Source organism: Macaca fascicularis, chromosome 14 (assembly GCF_037993035.2).
Source record: "Macaca fascicularis isolate 582-1 chromosome 14, T2T-MFA8v1.1".
NCBI lineage: Eukaryota > Metazoa > Chordata > Mammalia > Primates > Cercopithecidae > Macaca > Macaca fascicularis.
Window position 1 is genome coordinate 101736686 of NC_088388.1, and position 20987 is coordinate 101757672.

General features: G+C 40.7%; 1 protein-coding gene across 1 annotated transcript; it reads right to left on the reverse strand.

Annotated features, from left to right (window-relative positions):
- Positions 1-457: 457 nt before the first annotated feature.
- On the reverse strand, positions 458-13504 carry MMP8 (matrix metallopeptidase 8). Its single transcript, XM_005579466.5, has 10 exons — positions 13307-13504; positions 10957-11201; positions 10147-10295; positions 9934-10059; positions 7024-7185; positions 4906-5023; positions 3910-4043; positions 3209-3362; positions 2414-2517; positions 458-2118 (listed from the first exon to the last, which is right to left on the reverse strand). The coding sequence occupies exons 1-10, from the start codon at positions 13406-13408 to the stop codon at positions 2009-2011; spliced, it is 1404 nt and encodes a 467-aa protein (XP_005579523.3). The 5' UTR covers positions 13409-13504; the 3' UTR covers positions 458-2008.
- Between the last annotated feature and the right edge of the window lie 7483 nt (positions 13505-20987).

Here is a 20987-nt window from a genome sequence, read left to right on the forward strand (position 1 = left end):
AACATCATAGTCTGAAATTGATTCTACTATTAAAAATGGAATATTCAATTCTTATAGGTCCTTTTGCACTTGTTACATTGATATGATGAATTGCTTATACATCTCTCTCATTTTTCTTAGCACAGTCCCTGAAACATAATTCATAGTAGGTAGTTAATTCTTGCTGAATAAATCAATGAATGAAATGAGAGTATATACTTGTTTCAGTTTTCTTATTTTGTAAAATAAGTTGAGAATAATGTGTTAACACACTTGAGGAAATTTTTGAGGACCTCAAATATTTATAAAATATTTCACACACTCTGAAGAAGTATCTAAAGTTTATTATCAGTATTATAATAATTCTAACACAGGAATTATATATCTGCAAATATATCTAAAATTTGCTATTCCTTTTTATACTTTAGATGAATTATGTGGTAATATTTTAAGAAATTAAAAGCAAATCACAAATCAGTCATTTGAAATAAAAATCTTTAATATGAACTTATGTAATAGATTATTTTAATTTTTGAACAAGAATAAAGTTGCCAAATTAGTTATCTGTGGGATTTAAAAACTTCAACAGAGAAAGAAAATAGGAGGTACTAGTGAGAAATACATTTTATAGTCCACATATTTATTGTATAATAAGCTATATTATATTCTAATAACAGCATATATAATATTATAATGATTTTGACATCTGGACTAGCTAGACATGGTCCCATAAATCCTATAGTTCTTAACAAAAAAAACCCATCAGTTAGCAAACTTACACATCTAAGCTCAGTTTAATGCAACTTAATGAGACATTGAATTTTATGCAGCAAACCCCAGTTATCTATAGTGTGTGCCCTCCTGAGTACCCCAGGAAATAGAAGCAAAGAACTGAGGAACATCAGATCCAACTGGCCCATTTGGGTTTGAACTCTAGGAGAGAGCAAGGAGGAGGCAGGAGAGGAAGTGGTGGTTCTCTTTTGGCTGCTATTCTGGGAAGATGCCCAATAGTTCTTAGCAAGGGTTCCACTTCTGCATTCTATGTTGATTCATTTTTGTAAGGGAGATGTACTGTGTTTAGTACCTCATGTCTAGGGTTGCTGTAACAAAGTACTGCAAATTTGGTGGCTTAAAACAAAGGAAATTTATTCCCTCACAGTTTTGGAGGCTAGAAGTCTGAATTCTGCAGGTGTTAGCAGGGTCACGCTTGAAGGTCACGCTTGAAGGGAATCCTTCCTTGCCTCTTCCAAGTTTCTACTGGTGGCTTAGAGTCCTTGGAATTCCTTGGCTTGCAGATGCGTCACTCGAATCTCTGCCTCTGTCTTCACATGGCCTCCTCCCCTAGGTGGCTATGTCTCTCTTCTTCTTATAAGAACAACAGTCATAAAGGATTTAGAGCCCACCCTAATTCAGTGTGACCTCACCTTAACTTAACTAATTACATCTGCAAAGACCCTGGTAAGCTCACATTCATAGGTACCTGGGGTTAGAACTTCAACGTATCTTTTATGGGGGACACAATTCAACCCACGAAATATATCATCCACATTTCTTTCCAAGGGTAGAAAACAGCACCACATTTTCTGTAAAGGCAAAAGGTATTGCTAGATTGTTTATAACCCTTATTTCTAACCAAAATCTAGTTCTAAATTGCTTGTAGAAGATATACATAGGACATTTAAAGAGACTGAAGGATGTATGAAGTCAGATAGGCAAGTAATATAACAAATTCTAGAAGTCAGATATGTAAGTATTGAAATAGTAAATATTGAGGTGACAAAAAGGCTTACTTTCCTTCTCTTTGATGGATTCACTAATTTAAGATGGAATGTGTAAGAACTGAATAAGCCTCTGCAAACAGTGGAATATTCCAAACATATTTTCACTGAGGACAGGCAGAATGGATACAGTGATGGGAAACAATGACTTAATATCGAGAAAAGTATAAGTGGGACACAATGTAATGAAAATGCATGCTGAACTTCCCTTCCACATCCTGAAAATGGATACAGCCACATTTGATTTCGCTTCAGCTATATCTACAGTTAAGCCATTTATTGGCTCTTGCAACTCTGGTAACTCTCTCAGCAATAAGATCAAATGCATAATATCTTGGTCCACTGAAGAAAAGGAAGAAGTCTATAAAAAAAGAGAGATAATTTATTGAATTAGCTTACAGAATATCTCAGATGTCTTCAGTTAGAAAACCTTGCCCTTATTCCAACATAACATTCCAATGCAAACATGCTATTTAAAAAATTTAAACCCCAGGTGTGGTGGCTACTGCCTGTAATCCCAGAATTCTGGGAGGCTGAGGTGGGAGGATTGCATGAGGCCAGGAGTTTGACACTAGCCTGGTGAGCATAGTAAGACCATGCCTCCTCTATAATAAACAAACAACCAACACATTTATTAGTTTTTTTTTCCTACTTACGTTCTTGCTGGAAAACTGCATCAACTTTATTCTCTATTCCTGGAAAGGTACCTGATATGCTTTTGGGATAACCTGGTTCCATGAATTGTCTTTGGTTATCATATCTGGTAAAAACAAAATGTCACCAGATTTAACACCAATATAGAATATAACAAAAATATTTTTTTAATTGTGTATAATTTACAAAGTCTCCTCACACATATTTTTTCATTCAGTTCTCACAATACCTTGTTTACTAGTATTAAGAATGGTTAATTTCCCTACCTAAGGGTACACATTTACAAAACATATGGGTATCATTAATTCGAAAACAGGCTTGACGGCTGACACACTGTTATTTCCCATAGTAAGCTTATATTTTCAAGGCTTTTACTTAATTGGTATATAGTATAACTCCCTCTGCATGTGTATATATATAAATGTACATAATAGGTTCAACTTGGGAACGAAATTCTGCAGGCTATCTGGATAACATTTGCTTGCATATGTCTGAATTGAACTCATAAGTGAGAATTAGCCTAAATCTTTCTTTGTATCTCACGCTAGTGCTTTGTTAAGGATTTCTGTTTCATGATGCAGAATCCTCAGTACTATTGCATAGAGATTTTAATTTTATAAAAATGAAAAATTTCAAAAGCCATGGTAACATCAATCATCCTGTAAAAGCAATATATTCTTGGTAAAACCTACTGGAGATTACCTAGATTGTTTTAAATCTTCAAATGCTTGAAAGTTTGTAAGCAGTGTAGAGAAACACAGATTTCAACCTACAATTGAAAAAATAGTTTACATTACCTCCAGAATTGGTCATTTACAAAGAAGTATGTTTTACTTCTGTAGAAAACAGCTGCGTCAATTGCTTGGACACTGCTGGGGAAGCCATAGTTTGATATATCCCTGGGATAACCTTGCTGAATGTCATAGCCACTCACAGCCCAGTATTGGTTGCCTGTCAATGATTCAGGTTAAATGTTAAATAAGACGTTTCCATTTTTGCAAAATAATATATATACCACTTCTTGGTCTTGCACATAGACATGAAAATGGAACAAATAGTCTTTAAAAGATGAAGATGATAAAGTTAAGTTCAGGGGGGCTGTGAGAAGCTTAACGGTTCCCCAGTGCCTATAAAAAATTAAAACTTCTGAGCAAGACATTCAAGGCCCCACAATTTGTGTGACTTTTATACAGAAACCAAATTACAGCCTTGAGGAGTCTTAGAGAAGGATATCTGGGATGAGGATGGAAGAATGCGAATGACAGTCTAGTGTGGTCTGATTTTGTTGGTGAGAAAACCAAGGCTGAAAAGCAAGTAACCCACTCAGGTTCACACAGTAGTTAGTGGTCCCGATGGGGCCCAACCCTAGTCTTCTGGCAAAAGCCTGCCCAGCTTAATGCTGTCATTAGCTCACCATGAACCTGGAAGGGATCACAAAGAAGTCCTGCCCCCTCCCTTCAGGCAGAACTAACATAAGATGAAAACTTTAGGAAGTTACCTTTGAATAGGAAAATGAGGTCCCTGTCAAAATCCTCATAAGCAGCCTGTATGCCAGTTGGAAGGGATGGCCAGAATAGAGAAATAAAATTCATTTCGACACTTTGTAGGTGAGGATGCCTTCTCCAGAAGTACCTAACGGGACATAAGGAAACACACATGCACACACTTACACATAACAGTCTAAGTAGGCAGTTCCTGTGACTTTTGGGCTAGTGATGGTCCTTGCAGGATTGCTGGGAGAATATAACAAACTAACCAATGCAAAGTTCCTAGCACGGTGACCAGCATATGGCTAAGCTTTACAGTGATATTGTCCATCTGGAGAGTACATCACAGCTTTCAGAGGAGGTTATGGGAGTGATCTTATTTGATTACTTTTGGCATTGTCCTGCCTTGGACATTGAAAAATCTTACTTTGCAGTATCTTTCCTTATTGCTCCGACTAAATGCTAAGAATATATTGATAAAAGCAACAGCACGTGCACTCAGCCTGTGATTGCACACTCACGAAATAGCCAATGTACAAAAAAAATTTTGCTCAATTGGATGATTTGCTGCACAGCTAGCTAAGTGCAGGTTCCATTTACTTGACTGATTTTGGATGGAACTGAATGGTGCTTTAGTGTTTCAGCTCTGGGGTTCCCAAGCAGCTGTAGCCCATGTCTGTTTATATTACCAAAGGCATCTGAATGTTTGTGAATGTTTTCATGTTTTGCTTTTTTTCCTGGATGTTTTGAGTTACCCAGAAAATACTTGATTGCATAAATTCAGTATAGACATAAAAATGGTACAAATAGTCTTTAAAAGATGAAGATGATGAAGTTAAGCTCAGGGTCTATGATAATCCTAGTGGTGCCCCAGAACCTATAAAAAATTCCATTGAGAAGAAGTGTACAATTCAAGGAAAAGGTGACTAACGTGTGACCTAATTTGAATCCAGTTTTAAGGTATATCAGTAAGAGGAATCAAAGGAAGAAATATTTCAATTTTATACTCGTCTTTAAAGAAAAGTATTTCTCCACGGAGTGTGGTGATAGCATCAAATGTCAATCTGGGGTCGCAGGATTTGGGTGTGCTTGGTCCAGTAGGTTGGATAGGGTTGCTTGAAGGTCCTGAAAAAAAAAAAAAAGGTCTTTTTTATGAGCATAAGTCCAGTGTGTCTCTTGGGTACATCAGAGACTTCTCAGAAAGGTGAAGGGTCTTCATGTGAGGGTAAGTGCTACAAGACTATCCCATAAAGTATTAAAGTAACTGTATATTTCCTCCTTTTAAAGTTTTTGTTTCTTTAATAAGCGTAATGATGGTTTTCAGGGTGAGTTCCAGGTCAAACTGTGAAGTAAAGAAATTTGAATTCTATGCCCCTTTCTTCCCTTTTAATTCTAACTAATTCTTCTCTGATCTCTCAGTTCCTCTTTCTGCTTTTTCGGTTACTCAGTATCTATTGCCTCTCTCCTCACCGAAATCCACTTTCAGGAAAGAATATTAGTCTTTTACCCTATAGCATGCATCTAAGTCAAAATTTAGCAATAGTTTTTCTATAAGTACTTGAATTTTCATGTGTTTTCTCACTGTGGAATGAAAGGCTATTATAATAGTTAAGATAAAAACACCAGTGAACAAAATAATGGGGTGTTGTTGGGGTGGGCAGGAGGAAGTTGGGGAATAGAGGCAGTTAGGGTAGGCTCAACATTTCTGAAATATCTACAATCACAAAAAAGTTCCCTGGTTGTGGCACCCTGGCATGCTTGCTTGATTTTATAGTGCTGTCCCACCAGAGAGGGAAAAGGGCTTTCCCCAATTCCACTCCACTCCATTCCACTCCATTCAATTATATTTCACTCCAATCCACTATTGCATTGCATTGCATTGCATTCCATTCCATTCCATTCCATTCCACACTTTTTTAGAGAGCAGTAAATCCCTTATTGGTTTCTTGTTTTTATTCACAACCAACTAGGGAACAGAAGGGCAAGCGTGAAGAGAGATGTAATGGTCTTATCCAGGCAATATGGCAAAAGGCCCCTATACTTATCCTTGAAATGTATCAATAATGCCTTAAAAAATTTCTTTTTTTCTCTCTATACTCTACTATCATTCCTCTTCTTCTTCTTGAAAATGCCTTGCTTTGTTTATACACATTTTAAATTTACATAGACTTATATATTGTGTAATTTAATTGTACATTGTGCAGTATATCTCATTCTGTTTCTTTTTCACAAAGTATGAAGTTTTAAAGACCCATCTGTATTGTTGCCACATGTGCATCTAGTACCATGCTTCTGACTGCCACATATCACTTCATGGTGTGCAACTACCACAGTTTATCTGTATAGTCTTCTCCTAATAGACCCCCAGATGCCTTCCAACTTCCACCACCACAAACAAGACTTCAGTGAACATCTTTGGCATGATTTGTACATGTTCCCTTATGGATCTATATGAGAATTTCTTTGACGGATACATCTAGGAGCAGGACTGCTGTAGGAAAAAGAATAGTCATGTTTTTTTAGAATATTTAAAATTGGGGCCAGGTGCAATGACTCCTGCCTGTAATCCCAGCATTTTGGGAGGCTGAGGTGTGCAGGTCACTCGAGGTCAGGAGTTCAAGACCAGCCTGGTCAATGTGGTGAAATCCCTTCTCTACTAAAAATATAAAAATTAGCCAAATGTGGTGGCAGGCATCTATAATCCCGGCTACTCAAGAGGCTGAGGCAGGAGAATTGCTTGAACTTGGGAGACAGAAGTCGCATTGAGCCAAGATCAAGCCACTGCACTCCAGCCTAGGCAACAGAGTAAGACTCCGTCAAAAAGAAAAAAAAAATTAAAATTGGTAATTTGGGAAGCCTAAAAAAGAAGAAAAAAATTCCCACCATCCAAAGACAATAACTGGGAAGAACTGTAGTTCATTTCTTCTTAAACTTTTTTTCTTTTAGGGCAGCAATAGAGGCTCAGCCCCTCATACCTTCTTTGTTAATGCTGTATTACAGGGGAATTTCAGAGTTCAGTTTTATGGAAACTGCAGTAGTGCAAAGGAAGAGATATTCAGATCCTGGGAGTGTTCGCCTATTCCCAGGTCCCACCATGTACTACAACTCTCTTTAGAAGACCTTACCATAGATGGCCTGAATGCCATTGATGTCATCTTGTGGGAGTGAGTAGTTGCTGGTTTCCCTGAAAGCATAATTGGGATACATCAAGGCACCAGGGTCAGAGGAGTGAGCGAGCCCCAAAGAATGGCCAAATTCATGAGCAGCAACAAGAAACAAGTTGTAATCTGAAATTCAAACATGGATGGTAAACAGCTCAGTGTGGATCCCAGGGTGGCAGAAACATGATCTCAATGAATGCAACCTCCAAGCCAAAACTGCTCAGGGAAATAGCCCTTCCCATGGCTGTCTTTTTCATCTTTCTTTCAGATACCTGAGAAAGTGGACATTGAGAAGAATCAAAATAGTAGTCACAGTTGGGAACTAGGTGAGTACAGACTTCTTATAAACTCTTAGAACCCAGAAAATTGCATTTATTCCAATTCTCATATTTTACAAATGTGTATCTGAGATTTGGAGAAGTGATGGCAGAGTCATCATGACTTTAGGAACCCTTCTTCTCTTGCATTCCCACATTCACCATCTCCAGTGTCCCAGACCCTCAGTCTCATGAGTAGAGTCCCTGTGAGCAAGTAGTTAGAAGAGAAGCCAGCCCATCAGTGGAGCAGCCTCAGATGGAGGGCTGGCTCATGTTGGCTCCCTCATCACCCACCCCTTAGCACCAGCTCTTCTCTGTTTCTGAGCTTTCTAAGATGCTGTAGGAATTCTCTACTGAAGAGAGACAAATCCTACCACTTATTGTTCTCTTTCCGCATGTTTTAACTTCCATAAGCATAGTGCTGTTCACAACTGGGAACTTAAAACCTTCCCAGGATCCCACTTCTTATGAAATAAAGCCCAACCTCTTTTGTCTGGCATTCAAGACCTCCTCCACTTGTCTCCAGCAGATATTTGAGTGCTTGCCTTTTGACATGAATCCTTCAGTCCAGCCAGTCTATATGCTGCCTCACAAACACACTGATGCGTTTTTGTACATGCCTACTTTTTTCAAAAAGCATAATTGTAGAGTACCTACCACATACTAGGCAATCTAAAGTTATGTAATCCTCATAACATTTTTCTGAAGTTTTATTAGCAATATTTTTATAGTAAAGTGACTGATGCCCATAGATTTTGAATAGCTTGTACTTCATCCTGCAACTAGTAAGTGACAGATTGGGGTCAAACCAAGGTATAATGGCAAGATCCATGCTCTTACTACAATGTTCAACTTCCTGTTGATAATTAGCCTGCTAAAATTCTACCCATGCTCTAAGAATTGTTTCTTATCACATCCTTTTTAAATTATGCATTCATGAGTGCATTTCAGAAAAATATCTTTGAATGCCTGGAATATCGTGAAAGGAACTGTGGGCAATTTGTTGTGGTTCTCTGCTCTACAGGGAGTACGTAGTCTAGAAGAGGACAGATGTGTGCAAACAACTTAGAAGCACACAATGAGTGATGACAGAGAAGGAGATACAAAAGCTGTCAGAATTCTGCAGAGAAAGTTCTCATTTCCAGCACAAGGCAAGATAGAAGGTGGCCTTTGACATATATAGCATGTTAAGATGAGAGACATTTTAAAAGATGGTGCTTGGGGCATGGGAAGAGTATTTCAGGGAGAGGAAGCAATTCAAGCAAATGTGAGGAAAATGAAAAGCATAGGGTGTGACCTAGAAACAGTGAATGTACAATGTGGGTGTTAGCCCAATGTGAATGGTATATGTGAAATAAGAAGACAAACCAAGAAAGAGAAGGATGAACAATCACCAAGAGCCTTCAATACCAAGGGGAGGTATTTGGACCTTATTTGGTGCAGAATATGTAAACATTGAAACTTTCAAGCATGAGAGTGATGTGATCCAAGATGGGCTTTCCAAAAACAAACCCTGCTGCAATGGTAGGAAAAATTAGAGAGAGCACAGACTGGAGATGGAGAGTCCAGTTAGGAATCTAGATCATTCGTTCAGGTAAGAGGTAATGAACATCTGAACTAGTGAGGAGGGCAATAGGAATGTAGAGGAGGTGAGGGTTATTACCTATCTTTGGCTACACACAGCTCCTAACATGTGGACTTAGGTAGAATAGACCCTCGTAACATACCTATGTTGAGAAAATGGCAGGAGGAACAGGTGCCAAGCAAAGGTAAAAGGTGCCTTTCTGATTATTTTCTGAAAGTGCTCTCTGGCATATTGTTACGCCATGTTTTGGGAAGTATCACATGGTCTGGATATACCTGCACTCAGCCTCATTTCTTCCCTTCATGCAGCCCAGTCCTTCTTAATAGGAGCCTTCTCCTGAAACGAGTGACTTGCTGCACAGAAGCATACCACTGAAAAAAAGCTCCAAGAAAATGAACTAACTAGATGAGAGGGAAGGTGGCTGCTCTTTTCTGAATAGACTGATTTCTAAATGAATTTCCAAAAAATGGAAAAATAGGCTCTTTTCAAACATCACTAAATTTGGGAATATTAAAATAAAGATACATCCTAAAGCAGGATCTGTAAAGAACCAGATAGTAAATACTTTAGGCTTTGTGAGCCAAATGATCTATGTCGCAATTACTCAGCTTGCCATTGTAGAGTGAAAGCAGCTATGGATGATATATAAACAAATAAATGTGGCCCTGTTTCAATAAAATTTTATTTATACAGACAGGGGCCAGGCAGGATTTGGCCATAGTCTGTAGTTTTCTGATCTCTGCCCTAAGAAGTAAGGTCAGTAATTAGATTCAGCATGTCTTTTTCTTTCTTTTTTTTTTTCTAAAGCCAAATTGAATTAGTATAGTGAGGTAGCAACAATTTCAAATGATCACTTTTTGTGAGTTTGAAATATTATGTTACCTTTATTGCATGTGTGTGTGTGTGTGTGTATTCTAATCTGTAAAAGGTTAATTCAGAAGCTGTCTGTGGACATAATCTTGATTAACTTACTTGTGGAGGTTTTGGTCCATGTTTCTTCGGCATCAAAATGAGCATCTCCTCCAATACCTTGGCCTGGCTGAAAGGCATGAGCAAGGATTCCATTGGGTCCATCAAATGGAGAATTGTCACCGTGATCTGAAATCAGAACATTTGTATTAGATCCTTGCCAAGTTTCAGGTTAGCCAAAGAAAGCAAAACTGAGTGTGACTGCTTTGCACCTACCTCTTTGGAAAAAAGCAATGTTGATATCTGCTTGTCCCTGTGAGATCCTGGTGAAGGTGAGAGGTGACGCCTTACTCCAGACTTCAAAGGCTTTCTTAATAGCTCCTTCTACATCAGTCTCTGACAGCTGCGGTGTATAGTTTAGAATGCTTCAAAATGAGAGGATGTATGAAGAGTTAAATTTTATTTAGAACAGTAGTCCATCAATGGATGAGTTGTTTTGTTTTGAAGTGAGTTGCATCATGGTGTGCTATCACTGGAGAGGATAAGGAGGGAGTGCAGGTCTCAGGGTGGAGGACAGATGTGGGTTCTGAACAAGTTAATACATGTCTTTAAACCTCAGTTTCTTATTCATAAAATGAGGATACTAATATAGTATCCCTCTCATAGGGCTGCTGTGGGGATTAAATACATATAAAGCATTTAGTTCATTGCTTGTCAAATAGTAATATTCCACAATATTAGATATTATTATTATTATTAAGATGTATGAAAGGAGGGACTTGACTCTCTCTAGCAATGATTAAGCCTTTGTTGGGTCCCAAAGTAAGTGCTTAGAGAGATAGTCTAACATTGCTGTAGTCCTCTTTAGATTGTTGGAGAAGGAAGACTAAAACGGGAAGCTTTGGAGTGGAAAGAATCCATGGTATCTCAACATTTTCATTCCCATATTCATTCATTATTCATACTCTACAAAGGCAGGGATATTTATCTACTTGTTCCTAGTGTATCCCAAGAACAGTGTCTGTCATATAAAAGCCCAGTCCATACTGGATGAATGAGCGTATCCTGAAACCCTAGAAATATCACCTGTAGGTCAAATTAGTGCGTTCCCACTTGGGGTTTCCTGGGGTTAACATAAAATCACCACTGTCAGGCACTCCACAGCGAGGCTTTTTCATCATGTCCAGAGTTTCCTCATTTGGCTTCCCCGTCACATTCAACCCAAAAAATCGTTGCATTTCTTTAAGCTTTTCAACAATCATACTAGTGCCATTCTTCCTTGTAGACTGATACTGGTTGCTTGGTAATTGGTAGAACTTTTCCAGGTAGTCCTGGACAAAGACAAGCACATAAAGATCTTGCTGTGAAAGTACTTCCAGTTCTCTGGTCATTTTGCAACCCTTTCTAAGTTACTACAGAGGTCTGATAACCTGAGAGCCACCCGAACAATAACACAAACTAATTCGTAGGTTGGCTTTGAGAGAACAATGCTTTTTAGAAAGAACAGTTTCTCCACTCAGTGCTCCAGTTAACGGTTATGCATTAAAAAAAAGTGCCTCATCAGGGATGAGGATCACATCACACAGGTAAAGTGCTACTCTACAGTCAGGAGACTGTCTTCTTGTTTTTATAAAAAACTTAGAACTAACATTAATTGACTTCTCTTGGGGTATTTGTTGCATCAATGCAGTCCTTCTTTTTTATCCTCTTCATTACTGTAGAAAAGGCTTAATTATTTTTGTGAACAAATGGAAGTACAGAGAATTAAGGAATTTTCCAAGTGATGATTCAGATTTTAACTCACCATGTTGCCTCTCAAATAAGAACTGATAATTTCAAAATAATTCCAAATATCTTTTTGGGGAACAGCAATATCATTGATATTAGCATTTTATTCACGAAAGTAACTCTTTGGAAGTGTTAAATTAAGTTTAGTCAAAATCTAAAAAGTTTAGCCTAAAAATTATCTATTTTAAGTTTGGCTTAAAAGTTTCTTCATACATAGTGAACTGTAACCTAACTAGACTTCATGCTGCCTGTGAATACCTAGCGCCTTGTCAGGGTCTTAGTCCATTTTCTGTTGCTATAACAGAATATGTGAAGCTGGGTAACTTATACATAAAAGGGGCTTATTTTCTCTCACAGTTCTGGAGTCTGGGAAGTCCAAGATCAGGTGGCTGCATCTGGTTGGCTTCTGAGATGGCCTTGTGCTGTGTCATAACATGACAGAGAAATGAAAGGGGAGCAAGCATGTGTGAAAAGGGGCAAAACACAAAGGGCAGCCCCTCCTTATAATACCCATTCTATTAATAACTAATCTAGTTCTGCAAGAGCCAGAACCCACTCCAGCAAGACTTAACCCAGTCCCACCAGAGTGTCATTAATCTTTCTTAATGACCTAAATACTTCTTAAAGGACCCACTGTCACACGGGCTACTCAGTCTTTAACACATAAATTCAAGGGATACACGTTGACCACAGCAGTAGGTGACACTGACTAGATCACACACTTTGGAATCAGACAGGCTTGGGTTCAAATCTTAACTCTGCCATGAATTAACTGTGAGCACTTGGACACATTATTTATCTGATTTAAGATATTTTTGTCTCTGAAATGAAAATAATAATGCTCCAATAAGGTTCTTGTGAGGATTAAATGAGATATTTGTGAAATGGTAGCAGTTGCTTTGCATGGAATAAGCACTCAATGAACTTTACATCAACCCGGGGGTTACAATTACCATTGTAAGAGATAACCTGTTAATAATAATAATAATAATAATAATGTTTTCCCCAAACTGTAATGCTAAGAAAACTGTGCATGAGAGATTTGTGGCAGAATTCCTTTGTGTTTCTTAAAAATTCGGCTTCACTTTCAGATGGTGAAACAATGGAAAAAAACTATTGGTTCTATTTTTATAATGCTTCCAAGAGTTTATCAACAGTTCGCAATCTGGTGCTGGGAAATAAGATTATACTATGTACTGATTTCTAGTTCATTATAATCTACCATCCTCACATTATTTTCTATATCTGGAATTTTTGACAGCAAAGAAAATGCCTGTGTGGAAGCACCAGACATATAGTAACTTGATTGCAGATATCCTGGAAGGAAAAACTTTAGGTAAATGAGAAAGAAAATAACATCATTTTATAAATAAAACCATTTCTTCTACAAAAGTTTCCCAGCTAGAGGTAACTCTACAGCAGTATTTTCCCAGTCTTTAAAGAATTCAGCTTGTTTTCATGTCCAGCTTTTAAAAGGCCTAGTCCTTACCAGCTTGGAACCCTCCAAATCACTAAAAGGAGGTGTTCAACCTCAAACTAATCACCCAAATAATTTCTTTCAGGCTGTTTTAATTAACAAGAGAAAACAACCCACACTATTTCCTAATAATCAGCAAATTAACCATCACCTAACTGATAGTTCATTTACCTGAACAATTTTTGTATTTTCCTCTTTAGAAGATACAGGAAAGGCCTTGGAAATCTGCACATGGAGTAAGAGCAGAAATAGAAGCATCTTCAAGGAGAACATGATATTCTCTTCAAATTCTACCCCTCCTGGCTTTCTTTCTGCCCCTCTGGGTAGGGCCCTTCCCTGGCGAGCACCTTGACGTTCACAGCATCATGTGTCACAGCTCTCTTGCAGTTCTCTTTAAAGCCATGTCTTAAACAATTGCTGTATCAGGAATATGAAGCAACATAGGTTAATTACACTCTGACAGTTTTGAAATTTTATGATGTGATTTAGTACCCCAAAATGGGGGAGACTTTCAACAGTCTTTCAAAACTCCAACTTTCTCCTCTTTGCTTTTGGGTGTTTTAGTTATTTCCTTTTACAAAATTGGTCGAGAAAAAGGAACAGGGGACTAATCCTGAGGTTATGTGGATACATTTTCTGGCCATGTAAGATGTTGAGGTTGAATTAACTTGTGCAGGGGAATATTTTGAGGCTTGTGGTAGATATGTTGGGACCAAGGAGCCCAATTAGAGAATCTCTGTACTTATCCTCCCTCACTGTATGTGGAGAGAATGAGTGACTGACTATGTTATTACAAAGCAGGCTTTGTATGGGGGCCTTAAGCTGCTTCTGGAGGATGTGGTTTGGCATCAATGTATTAGAAAATCCCTAGTCTGTAAGCTAGACTTTCCATGGAAAATATAATGAGAACAATATTGATGATGAAAATAATGAACATTTGCTAAAAATGTATGATCCTCCAGACATTTGTACTGTCTTCCATGTATTACCCCAATCCATATTCACATAGCCTTGGGAGGGAGATGCTCTTACTATCTCCATTTTACAGATGAAATCAAATCCAGACACATTTAGATGACCTGTTTAAGTCACATGCTTAGGTTGTGGAGGGGCCAGGATTCAACCCCAGAGGGTATGTTTAGAGACTGAGGTGGGAGCTACTACAGGCTCTGCATGGTAATCTCCCACTTGAGTCTCTGGCTGGCCCATAGTGGAGCAGCAGCTCTAGGCCAGCAACAGCTGGATACTTTGGCTTATATTCACGGGGAGAAGACAAGGGAGAGGGAGAATGAGACGTTGTACATCTTCAAGGAGTAACACACCGAGAGATTTCCAGACAATATGGCTACACAGGGGACTGTTGGTCAGAGGCCCCTGGACATGCTTTTCAAATCATATAACCTGCTCCCACTTATTCTGACTCCACACGCATGTAGTTTGTTACCATACACAGTCTTTGTGAATATTCATTTACATATATGCATACATATTTGGTAAAGGCAGGTATTCTTGTGTATAAATGCATATGTCTGCAAGTATGATACATAACATGTACTAATATATAAAGAGTGTATTTGAGATGCTATTATAAGGAGTTCAGATTTTTCCTGGGGTCACTTAGGAACTTTGAAAATGATCCAAAGAAATGTGCCTTGGGTTAGAACAAGCTGGACAGCAGATTAATGTTAATGACGTATATTCCTGCATTCATTCAATAAACATTTCCTGTCATCTACTCCATGCCACATGCTGTGATGGGTGCTAGAGTATTGGAGATAAATTAATAGAGGTTTGGATAAAATGCTGCGGGTGTTTGGAGGAAAGAGCAGTGGTGAGGAGGGAGTGAAATAAAGGAGGGCTTCATGAGGGAGGTGGAATTTGAACCAGATTGTGAAGAGGTAGAATGTAGACATGCAGAGATGTAGTAACCAATTCTTTGTATTAATATAAATGTGGCAGCTTCCTGCCAAATTGTTCAGAGATCATGGTCATGTTCATCCTCCTTGAGTGCATGGCTGAAAGTGGCTTTCTTTGCATTAGGTCTTCAGTGAAAAAACCCTTTTTCCTCCAAGAAAATGCCTTAACATTGGTCTAACTCTATGTTGAGTTATTGTGATGCAATGGCTTGCTTTCAAGGTTTATAAATGTACTTTCTTCTGAACATAACAGCAAGTGATTTAGTTGAGAATCTAAAACTTCAGTAAACTGAGTTTTTGGTGTTTGGGTAAATGCTATATTAAAAAATTGAACTGTTGAGTCTGGATCCCCGCAGCAGGCCCGGCCCTGGTGCAGTGGTGGAGAGGGCTATACTGCATTTGTTTTCAGGGCTCCAGCTTGTGCCTTCTGAATCTTTCTCCACACTTGACCACTGTCTACCTCCATGGTGTCTGTGCCTCACGTGCTTCTGGTCCCTAGGACTGAGAGTTCTCTCAGGCTGTCTCCCCCAATAATCAAATCAGTCATTTACACTTCAGTGTGAACATGAGTTGTTTGCCTGTTGAGTAGATATCTTGCTAGAAAAAACAACAAACAAGCAAACAAATTTTGTAAAATGAAGGTGTTGTTCATTATAATGTGAGTTTCAGGGCAAGTTAAGAAGATGAAAGAAATTTAGTTTGCACAGAAAACACGCAAAGGAATGTAGGATCTTTCTGCCTCTCTAATACTAGCCTCCCTCCTGCCCCTTCGGCAGCAGTCTGTTCTCATAAGGATAAGGATATACTCATAAGGACAACGATATAGATGCGTGTTCTACAGCCACATAGCAGGTGTATTTTTATAGCTCAGTTTTGCTTTATAGGCCTGAGGAGATGACACTGATTGCATAGATATAGTCTATTTGTTTTTTAGTTATAAAATAAAGGATGAGTTGAACCAGCTGGGGTGAGCACATGTGCCTGAATCTTGAATGATGAGTAGGAGTTGCCAATGGGGAATGTGATCCAGTAGAAGGAACAGCGTCCACTGAGTACAGAAGTATACCCAGTGAAGCCATGGCTCATTTGATTCACATAAGCCAAGGCAAAATGTTCTCAGCTTCATGCCTTTCTGAACTCTCATGATCAGAATGGATGTCCATATACCCTGATCAAGTTAACAGAATAATTGTTGGGGCCAGTTGTGGTGAAAGGTAAAGAGCATTTGCGTTGAAATTAAACTTACTGGGTTCAAATTGTGGTCCTGCCACTTCCCACTTATGCAACTTTTGGCAAATCTAAGTTCTTCTGAGGTTCAATTTCCACACCTGTAACACTAGTGCATTAACATCTCCCTCATAGGGAATCAAGGGGATTAGATGAGATCATATATGGAAAAAGTCTGTGTAAACCCTTCACTGTGGTATCCTGTTTGTATTATGAATATGGTGAAATTATAGCCATGTTAGTTCATGTGTCCGTTCTGTGAATGAGTTAGCAATGCTGAAACGTTTTTCCTTTCCAGAAAGAGAAGTGCTTCTAAGTGAAGCCACCAAGTGAAGTAACTTCCACGGAGCTTCCTTTAGTAGCAAGTGTTCAAGTTCAGCCAGGGAACATATGATTTATGTGACTCACATCCTTTGCACAGAGTATACATGTATACAGTCAGAACTCACAAGTCATTATGGATTAATCACTGTGCTAAGTCTTAGTTATTCAGTATCTATTACCTTCCTTAAACTTCATAATAACCCAGAGAAGTAGGAGTTATTGTCCTCATTTTAAAGAAGAAAACAGATTCAGAGATATGATTCAAATTTACCTTTTCATTGACTCTTCCTAGGAATCCCCTTTGTTCTCTCAATGAGGAAACATTTTTAAAAAAGTGATTATTCTCAGTCTTGGCACTGCATCAGAATCTATATTAAAAATACAAGTAGGCTCCTTTTATGGACTAAATATTGTGTCCCCCAACCCGAAATTTACATGTCGAAATCCTAACTCCCAGTGTGACAGTATTAGGAGGTGGGGCCTTAAGGAGGTGAGGCCTTATGAGTGGGATTAGTGCTTTTACAAAAGAGACCCCAGAGAACTCTCTTGCCGTCTTTCCACCAAGTGAGGATTCAATGAAAAGTCAGCAGTCTACAGCCCAGAAGAGGACGCTCACCAGAACCTAACCATGTTAGCATGCTGATCTGACTCCCGTCCTCCAGAGCCGTGAGAAATAAATATATTTCTGTTGTTTATAAGCCACTTAGTCTATGATATCTTGTTTGGCAGCCAGAATGGACTGAGACAGCTCCACTCCAGCTACTGAATCAGAATCTCTGGGGTGGGGCCCAGGCATACACAAGTTTAGAAAGCATCCCAGGTAACAGTGAGGATGAGTTGAGAACCTCTATTGTGAGAGAGGATGGAGAATATACAACAAGAGAAGTAAAGAGTCATTTTTTAGGATTTAAAAAAAGGAACAATCACATTCTTTTGGGGAGATCCACAAAGTCTTCATAGGGGAAGTGGCCATCGAGATAAACTTTGAAACAAGGATTGAATTTTGGCATTGAAATTAAGTTAAGTGAGGGTGGGATTAGAGGAAGTAAAAAGCAAAGATATTGTGATAAGAAATCTTGGATTGTAAGTGAAGAATAACCAGGCTCTGGGGGAATCAGCATAGAGTATATAACGAGAAGCAGATTGGAATGGTAGGCTAGAACCAGATAGTGGAGGGGCAGGAATTAAACACCAAAAGGCCAGCAATGAGCAGACATCGTTGGTTTCTGAGCCATGTAACAATCTATGCTGACTTAATGAAACTAACAGGGCCACAGTAACTAGGATAGACTGGACTGAAGAGAGGGGATAAATAAGAAGAGCAATTAAAAGGTGGAGTAAGAGTTTAAGTGAAAGGTCGTGAGGACCTGGCCCTAGTGGCTGGTCATGGATCTTCCTCTTGGTGTGGGGATGGATGGTGAAGAAATGAGGTTAAGGAAGACAGGAGGGAACCTGGGTCATCACACCACACATCTCCAAGGAGCAGCAATTCGCATCACAGACACATGGATAAAATGAAAGTTGCCTTGAGGCTGGGCACGGTGGCTCATGTCTGCAATCCCAGCACTTTGGGAGGCTGAGGCAGGCGGGTTACCTGAGGTTGGGAGTTCGAGACCAGCCTGACCAACATGGAGAAACTTCATCTCTTCTAAAAATACGAAATTAGCTGGGCATGGTGGCACATGCCTTGTAATCCCAGCTACTTGGGAGGCTGAGACAGGAGAATTGCTGGAACCCAGGAGGCGGAAGTTGCAGTGAGCCGAGATGGTGCCATTGCACTCTAGCCTGGGCGACACGAGTGAAACTCCATTTCAAAAAAAAAAAAAAAAAGTTGTCTCTAGAGTCAAAGAGTTCTCTTGAGGATGACAGACGGAATCAAGGCTAAGGCTGGAGCTGAAGGAAGTGGAGATCAAAACTGTGATAGTGAATTCACCCCACAGATGAGGCTGATTAAAAGGCCTGCTGAGCAGCTGTGATGGTCCAGGCAAGTGAGAGAGTAGCTAGAGTGAGCATGGAGGAGCTCATCCTTATGGTGTTGATTAGCCCCAAGCATTTCCATTTCTGCCCCTATATCTATTCTCCTCCCAACCAGAGGGTGTTGAGGATAAGAGAGAATGGAGAAAATGACCCATTCAGAGTCAACGACTGTCCGGAAACCAGTTTGACAGAGACCCACGAGAACAGATGGCAGAATAGTTAACATTTCCATTCCAGGCCACTCTGTGGTCTAGAGGCAGGAAACTGCTAAGTGAATTTTGCCAAAACTCTCTTTTCTACTAAATCAATCCAGTTGTGTGGCTGGAATGCCTCATTTTTCATTTTTCCTGAGGCACTGTCTTTTCTAAATCTTCTCCATTCTTGATTTTCTAACAATGTCTAGCTATAGCAAGATATTACTTCCCAATTTAAGTAAATGCCCTCATTTTCTCTCATTTTTTACCACCAAAGTATTCAATTTCTTAGTGTGTCCATGGGGCTCTCTCTGTATCTCCACACCAGAACTATTCTCTGTACACATTCCGCCTCTATTTCCTTTCCCTCACTGGCTGCTTCCTGTTTGCCTACATGGTTTCTCTAGTAAAACAAAGTAAAACCAAACAAGACTTCTTTCTACTCTGCTAACCACTTGAGTTACTGTCTGTTTTCTTTTTCTCACTGTCAAATTTCTTGGAAGCCCAGTCAAGTGCCTCTACTCCTTCACACCACACACCCACTCCTCCTCACATCACACAACCATTCCTCCTCACACCACACACCTGCTCTTCTTCACACCACAAACCTGCTCCTGACACCACACACTGGCTCCTCACACGACACAGCTGCTCCTTCTCACACCACACACACACTCCTCACACCACACACCCAATCCTCACACCACACACCCGCTCCTCACACCACATACCCACTCCTCGCATCATGTACCCTGGTCCTGACACTACACACCCGCTCCTCACATGACACAGCTACTCCTCCTCACACCGCACACCCACTCCTCACACCACACACCCACTCCTCACACCACACACCCGCTCTTCATACCACATGCCCACTCGTCACACCACACACCCACTCGTCACACCACACACCTGCTCCTGACACCACACACCCACTCCTCACATGACACAGCTGCTCCTCCTCACACCACATACCCACTGCTCACACCACACACCTGCTCCTGACACCACACACCTGCTCCTCCTCACACTACAAACCCTCACACCACATACTCACTTCTCACACCACACACCCGCTCCTCCTCACACTACACACCCACTCTTGACACCACACACCTGCTCCTCCTCACATCACACACTCAATCCTCACACCACACACCTGATCCTCCTCACACTACACACCGACTCCTCACACCACACACCCTCTCCTCACACCACACACCTGCTCCTGACACCACACACCCACTCCTCACACCACACACCTGCTCCTGACACCACACACCCACTCCTCACACTACACAGCTGCTCCTGACACCACACACCCTCTCCTCCTCATACTACACACCCACTCCTCACACCACACACCCACTCCTCACATCACACACCCACTCCTCCTCACACCACACATCCACTCTTGACACCACACACCTGCTCCTCCTCACACTTCACACCCACTCCTCACACCACACAGCTGCTCCTCCTCACACCACACACCGACTCCTCACACCACACACCCACTCCTCACACCACACACCCGCTCCTCACACCACACGCCCACTCCTCACACCACACACCCGCTCGTCACACCACACACCCGCTCCTGACACCACACACCCACTCCTCACATGACACAGCTGCTCCTCCTCACACCACACACCCACTCCTCACACCACACACCTGCTCCTCACACCACACACCCGCTCCTCACACCACACACCCACTCCTCACACCACACACCTGCTCCTGACACCACACACCCGTTCCTCACATGACACAGCTGCTCCTCCTCACACCACACACCCACTCCTCACACCACACACCTGCTCCTGATACCACACACCCGCTCCTCCTCACACCACACACCCGCTCCTCCTCACACCACACACCCACTCTTGACACCACACACCTGCTCCTCCTCACACCACACACCCTCTCCTCACACCACACACCTGCTCCTGACACCACACACCCGCTCCTCACATCACACACCTGCTCCTGACACCACACACCCTCTCCTCCTCACACTACACACCCACTCCTCACACCACACACTCACTTCTCACACCACACACCCACTCCTCACACCACACACCCACTCCTCCTCACACCACACATCCACTCTTGACACCACACACCTGCTCCTCCTCACACTACACACCCACTCCTCACACCACACACCCACTCCTCACACCACACACCCACTCCTCACAC